This window comes from Halichoerus grypus, chromosome 2 (genome assembly GCF_964656455.1).
Source record: "Halichoerus grypus chromosome 2, mHalGry1.hap1.1, whole genome shotgun sequence".
Lineage (NCBI taxonomy): Eukaryota > Metazoa > Chordata > Mammalia > Carnivora > Phocidae > Halichoerus > Halichoerus grypus.
In genome coordinates this window covers 104,558,805-104,565,899 of record NC_135713.1, presented here as the reverse complement: position 1 = coordinate 104,565,899, position 7,095 = coordinate 104,558,805, and the positions used below count along the sequence as shown (strand labels likewise).

At 49.1% G+C, this 7,095-nt stretch overlaps 1 protein-coding gene across 1 annotated transcript; it reads right to left on the bottom strand.

Annotated features, from left to right (window-relative positions):
- Nucleotides 1-2,223: 2,223 nt before the first annotated feature.
- Nucleotides 2,224-6,633, bottom strand: HTR1A (5-hydroxytryptamine receptor 1A). The gene has a single exon (XM_036067076.2). It carries the CDS (start codon nucleotides 6,057-6,059, stop codon nucleotides 4,791-4,793), a length of 1,269 nt encoding a protein of 422 aa, XP_035922969.1. The 5' UTR covers nucleotides 6,060-6,633; the 3' UTR covers nucleotides 2,224-4,790.
- Between the last annotated feature and the right edge of the window lie 462 nt (nucleotides 6,634-7,095).

The window sequence follows — 7,095 nt, the reverse complement described above, 5'->3', positions numbered from 1 at the left end:
CCAGACACCAAGTCCTGCCAGTTCTTTCTTTGATGTCTAACTCGTTTTCCATGCTTTCTGCTGACATCTCACAATCAGGTCTTCATTATTTCACCTGCGTCACTGAAATCAGCTCCAAACAGAACACTTCTGTCTTCATTCTTAATGATCCACACTGACTAACACTATAGTTCTAGTTTTTTAATCTGGAATTATAATGATTCCACATATGATCTCTAGCATTTTCTTCTATACCTACCCGCTGCTATGTTAATCTCTTGCTTTGGCTAAAGTGGTCTAATTGGTATTTCTGAAAGGATCTGCTATCCCAAATTTCAATAGTATGTTGTGTGAAAATCACTTGGCAAAAACTTAAGCATTACATAAGTATGAATTATTCTGTCTTGTACCTACCCCTGATCAATCTTTTGTCAACATTTAATAGTTTAATAATTCTCTCCCTATTCATATGCTGTGCTCTTACTCTGTCAAAACATTCTTCCTCTTATCTAGTTACCCCCAACTGCCATTTCTCTGACTTTATAGATTCATCTTTTCTCTCTCTCCCCAGACCCTTCTGATACAACACATGGGAAGCCATGAACCTGCATCTTTTTCCAGGATCTCCACCTCCTCAACCAACCCAGGCTACCAGTATCCAGCAATGCAGTAACAAATTTCATCCCAGGCCCCCTCTTGACAAGAAGACGGGATCAGGTTGTCTTTGGCATCTCATAAAGAATGTCTGCCTTTTCATACCACCCCCATCCATGTGCCCACAGCTCAGTCCTGGATGCTTTATGCAGCTTTCCCTACCTAATCTTTCCTACCCACCCCCAGCTCACAGTGATCTTTGTCGCCTGAATTCTTACAGAGCCAAACTCTTGTGACTGGCCCTGTTGAGATCATATTAATATTCTACCAATAGTATTCCATTAGCCTTCGTAGCTTGTTCTTATATACCCTAATAGGTTGGAAACTCCTTCAAGGTGACAAAAGTATCTTATATTAATTTGTAGACCCATATGTCAGCATTATTTAATGGAGCCTGACACGTGGTGGCTCCTAATTTGTTATCCAGGCTTGTTAGTCACACTGGAAGTGAATGATAACGATTTTCTTTCTCAATTTGAGTGTTGTTAGAGATTCAGGAAGGCCTGTAGAAAACAGAAAACCATTGTCCCCTTGGAGGAATAGATGCCAGAGCAGAGAACAAGGGCCAAGAAGGGAGATACCCAGAATCTAAAAGACAAATGTTCCAAAGGCATCATTTTACTCAAGGTCAGGGACACATTAATGGAACAGTTTTCAGATGAGAAATTCTAGACAGCTTTTCTTCTCCCCATTCCCCTGTCTTTACTCTTCATTATTGGGAGAACATGTGTATACATATAGTGTATGTACAAGGCTTCCTGCAGCTTCAGAGTGCTCTCTTCTGGGGCCAAAATATCCCTGACCTTTGTGTTCCCCATGGGTTGTACCGGGGCTCAGCATGCCCTGCAGCCATCATTCTGATAGCAGAAAGCAGTGGAATTAACAAACATACCATGGGAAACAAGAGGCATTGCTGATGATTCTAACAGAGGAAAAGAGAGCATAAAAATTAATTTTAGCATAGTAATAGATCTTCCATACAGAACCCCACTATCAAGTGAGACCCAGACAGAAAGGAAAATGCCTCTCCACCTTTAATTGAGTGATAAATGCCAAAACAATGCATTGCTTTACTTGAGACCAGGGGAGGCTATTTTCTTCTAGCTACAAGGTGTGGGAAGACAGAGGAGGGGCATCAGACTGTCCACTGCTTTAAAAACACAGGATGTGGTTGTGTTTCTTGTTGCTTTCACCAGAGGCTGCATTTCTCTTCTGCATGGCCTCCACCCTGTCCATATTAATTAGACAGATGTCTAAGTCTTAACCCGTAGGTGTCAGTCAGGGAAAATTCATGGTTTCATGGCTAAACGATGAGACGTGACCTCTCTTTTCAGAGACAGGATTTTTTTAAAAAGAAATCACTCATTTAGAATGAGTTTCATATCCCTGATCTGTATAGCAGAATCTTCTCCTGATGATTGTATTTTTTAACTTCAATTTTTAAATAATACAAATAAATACAAGTAGACAGTAATTCTGATTAAAATACAGATGCATGGGTTACTGATATCGGTTTATTGTAGCATTACCATTAATAAAGTCCTTTATTGTCACAGAGAAAAGTGAAGGCCAATTTTGATGCATATATACTTTGTCTTAATACAAAGACTAAAAGAAATAAAAAGCATCAGGGGCTGTTGACTGCTATGCACTTATTCCCCAAATTTCTCTATTGCCTTGGCAATTATGCTCCAGTTGGATGCTCCTTCCTCATTTTGATGTAATTCCTCCAAAGTAGGAAGAATAAATGTCCAAAAACCATTGCCATACAGTTATGTAAGAGTTACAAATAAATGGAAGACTCAAGACTTTGAATGTAATACTTGCTGGCCAAGGCATAATTTGGATAAACAAATTTTGAACTTGAATTATTTTACATACATAATTCGTTCTAAAATTAAGGAAGACACACAGAAAAGTGCATTTTCATACAGCTGTACTGAAATTATCGTGAGCAAAAAAAGAAATTGAATTTTCAAATGAATAATTTTTGGACCGAAGAAGTCTACCTTAGCCCCTTATCAGCATTACATATGCATAAACATCCACGAGTGTCCAGAGTTCTTATACTTTATCTTAACTGGATGTGATGCTTATTCTCAGTTTCAGTTAGAGAAAAAGATACCAAATGGAGGCTTTGTTCTGTTGACAAGAGAATGGCTTCAGTGATAGAGCTGTCTTTTCACCTTCTTAATCCTAAACACAAGTGAACTTTCCATTGGCAACTTTTGCAACACTGTTCTCAAAACAGCCGACGCAATCATTCAAAAGGTCCAGTTGAAGGGAGAGGGGAGTAAAAATCAATAACTTTGTGCAATTACTGGAAAACGCAACCGTTAGTCATCAGAAAATTAGAGGCTACATCTAACTAACAAACCTCTTGATCCCAGTCCTGTGGATGGAAATTTACATTCAAAAGGAGCACCAAAATCACTTCCCTTCTGGGGGCAGTAAAGATTATAACTGTTTCTCAGCAGAAGTTGCAAGGTTGAAAGAGTAACTTTTGTGGGGGAGAAAGCTTGGAGTGCTCCACATATTCAAATGGCAAGAAACTGGTTTGTCCTAGACCTGTGGCTCACATCAGGCCAAGGAGCAAACCTAACCCTGTACAAGATTCTCAGGGACTCCTCAGTGAGAGTACCCCTAACTAGTCTTTGGGGCCCCATTATTTAAAGTAACTGCCTGTGAAGTCACAGACGGTACTAAACCTATCGGGGCCCATTTGATTGGAAGCCTGGAATTCCTATTTGGAAAGCAAAATCCTGGTAACTGTGTGCTGGACGTCCTACAGAATAAATCCCGTGTACTGTTAGGACGCGCTTAACAGAACTATTCCATCCGAAAGGACAGGGGGTAACTAGGAGGAAGGAGTCTACATCCTTTGGATGAAACTGCCCTTTCGGCTTCCACGAGCAGCGCCATCTGCAGGCCGGGCCGCGCGCACTGACGTCTCCTCCCTCTTAAGTGCCCGACACCACCCCCTTTGGCTTCCGCCGTCCCGCTCCTCCCGCCTGACCTAGCTCCCCCGGCTTCCGCAGACCCCCCGGTTTATCCGCCCTTCTGCGCGTCCCGCGCCGTAGGCGGAGGAATGGCTGCAGTTGGTTGAGTTCCTTGCGCGCGCGCCGAGCGCACACCAGACAGCTCCTGGCTGCGGAGGCGCGGCGCCGGTAGGCGGCCGGGCGGCCAGAGCACACACACCTTGGCCGGCGGGCCCAGCCCGCGGTAGGTAAGTGGCGACTCCAGAACGTGCAGACGCGCCAGCAGCCTATACAAACAAGTCCGTTCTCCTTTCCCACTGACTGTCAGTTTCTTTGGTGAGTGCTGACGCCAAGGCAAGCACGGATAAAAAATCGTTCCGCACTCCCTCCTCGCTCTCCCCCACTGGCCCAGCCTTGCTTGTACTTACAAGTCCACTCTAAGAGACAGCTTCTGGCCAATTGTTTGGAGTCCAAGAAAACAGAGCTGGGGGCTGTGCGCGGAAGAGTTACTCTGCAAGTCTACACAGGGAGGCGGGGATTACCAGGGACACCACAGTCAATGGGAAAAACAGACCCTCCAGCTTTTCCCGACTAGCAAACCTATGCAGAGGGACTAAGGAGGTCATAAAGAGAAGCTGGAAAGAAGGGATGAAACTGAAAAATAAAAGTGAGTTTCCAGGGAGAGGGCGGGACAGAGTTGGGAATAGGGAATGAAGCAAACTCCTGAACCTTAAATCCAAGTTCTAGCAATGGGGCGATCAGGTGGAAGCCGTTAGTGGACGCGGCAGCTGGGTGTACTGTTTTTCTGTGTAGATTTTTTGCCTTGAACGGCTGAGGCTTAAACTTCCGCCGCGAAGATTTGGGTGCAGAAGAGGGACGAGGCAAGTGCAGGGATCAGAACTGATTCTGAGGCCAAAGTCTGAGCCAAGGTCGCTTATCACAGATCGGGGAGTTTCCCAAGCCCTCCAGACCCTCCGCTGGGGCTCTTTGCACAGAGAGCACTCCCTCCGTCCGAGCAGGGGATTGGGCGACGGGGGAGGAGGGACAAGGTCTGGAAGCGGGGGACCCCGAGCAGCCGAGAAAGAGGAAAAGTAGCGAGCTATCAGAGGTGTTGATTCCAGAGGGCTGGAGGAGGCAGAGAGGATGGGGCGGGCCTACTCGCCGACTACTCCTCCACCATCATCGGCGGCAGAACTTGCACTTGATGATCTTCTTAAACGCGTTTTGGAAGTCTTTGTTGAAGTAGGCGTAAATGACAGGGTTGAGCAGAGAGTTGGAGTAGCCCAACCAGTTGATTATGGCGCCCAAAAGGGTGGGCATGTGGCAGCTGCTCTCGCAGAAGGGCAGGACCAGGGCCACGATGAAGAAGGGCAGCCAGCAGAGGATGAATGTGCCCATGATGATGCCCAGCGTCTTCACCGTTTTCCTCTCTCTGGCCAGGGCCATCTTGCGCTTGGCCTCCGCGTTGCGCTCATTCTTCTTCTCGAAGGAGGCGGGGGCGCAAGGGATAGCACCCGCCTCGCTGGGCAGCGGCAGGTGCTCTTTGGAGTTGCCCACCCGGTGCACTTCAATCACCTCCAGGGCGGCGCCCTCGTCACCCTGCCTCACGGCGCCATTGGTGCACAGAGCCCCCCCTGCCTTGTTCTCCACACCCTGCCTCCATTCTCTGCTCCCCGGCTCGCCGTTTACACTCTTCTTGGGCTGTGGGGCTGGCGACACCCCAAAGCGGGTGTCCGCTCCCTTCTTTTCCACCTTCTTGACTGTTTTGCGGATGCGGAAGCGCGCAGCTCGGAAGATGCGTCCGTAGAGAACCAGCATGAGCAGCAGCGGGATGTAGAAAGCGCCAAAGGTGGAGTAGATAGTGTAGCCGTGGTCCTTGCTAATCGTGCACGCGTCGGGGTCCGAGCGGTCTTCGGGGGTGCGCCAACCCAGCATGGGCGGGATGGAGATAAGGAAGCCAATGAGCCAAGTGAGCGAGATGAGCGCAGCGGCGCGCCGGGGCGTCCTCTTGTTCACGTAGTCGATGGGGTCCGTGATGGCCCAGTACCTGTCCAGTGCAATGGCGCACAGGTGCAGGATGGACGAGGTGCAGCACAGCACGTCGAGGGCAATGAATAGGTCACAGGTGACCTGCCCCAGTGTCCATTTGTTGAGCACCTGGTAGAGCGCAGCCATGGGCAGCACCAGCACTGACACCATGAGGTCGGTGACAGCCAGCGAGCCGATGAGATAGTTGGCCACATTCTGCAGGGAGCGCTCCAGGGCGATGGCGGCCACCACGCACGCATTGCCCAGCACCGCGCAGAAAATGAGCGTGCCCAGCAGCAGTGAGGTGATCACTTGGTAGCTGAAGGTCACGTCGGAGACGCCAGTAGCGTTGCCGCGTGTCCCGAAGGGACCCCCGGACATGGTGGTGTTGTTGCCCTGTCCCGGGCTGAGCACATCCATGCCTGCGCGCCCGGCGGGGGGAGGGGGAGGGGAGAAAGTGCTGCGTTAGGATCCCCCTCTCCCCTCCCCCTGGGGTCTTCCACCCCTCTCTCCTGGGGAGTTTCAGGTGGAGGGAATGCAGGGACTCAACGGGAAGTTCTTACTGCTCAGGCGAGGGCATCTCCGAGGAGCAGCTTCCAGGCGCTCCCTGGGCTCCCTTGGTCCAGAAGGCTCAGAGACTCCAGCTGGGAAAGGAGTTCGCCAGAGAACAGCTCCGGGACCTCTGGGCGTTGGAGAGGTGGCTGGAACGTCTGTTTCTCACTGTCCATTTTACTTTGCCGCTGCCCAGCTGGCTGCCGGAGCCGGAGTCTCCCCACTAGCAAACAGTCTTCAATCTTAGAAGTATCTGGAATAGAGAAGCCTCGTCCTCTAGGGTCACTCTGTGACTCTCCTCTTCCTGCTTCTCTCCCTTTCTCTTTTCTACTCTCTCTTCCTGTCTCCTCTCTAGAAAGCTTTCTCCCCCTTTCTCCCTCTCCCTTCTCTTTCAGTCTCCCTCTTTCTTCCCCTTTATCCTTCCGTGTGTCGCTCCGACAGCTCTGAGAGTGTCCCTCCCTCCCACGTTAACCCTCCCCTCCTAACACTTCCCCAACCCTGAGTGTCTCTTTCCTCTGGGTCCCCGCCCACCTCTCCCTCTAGCTCAGCGTCTTTTCGTTCTAGCCCCTTTTGGTCGGCAGAGATTCAGAATTCGCTTCCACCGGATCTGCCGCCGGTCAGACCAATATTAGAACATATAACTCCGCCTCTCACCCAGCTAAACTCGAGAGGAGAAAAAAATCCTAACTATCCGTTGCTTCATATTTCTGTCGAATTATTAAGTAGACTTAGCAGCAACAGAGTGGCAATAGGAAATGAGAAAAGGAGCCACATGGAGCCTGAACGGGGAGGTAGACAGTCCTGGGTTCGTCTGTAAATTATTGTTAATTGATGGAAAGAAGACAAAGTGTTTCTTAGCGTTTTAAATAAGCCGGCCCGTTCATTATCTGACAGTCCAGCCTGA

Excerpts from the sequence above, each read along its gene's own strand:
- HTR1A (XM_036067076.2), bottom strand. The coding sequence starts at position 6,059 with ATGGATGTGCTCAGCCCGGGACAGGGCAACAACACCACCATGTCCGGG.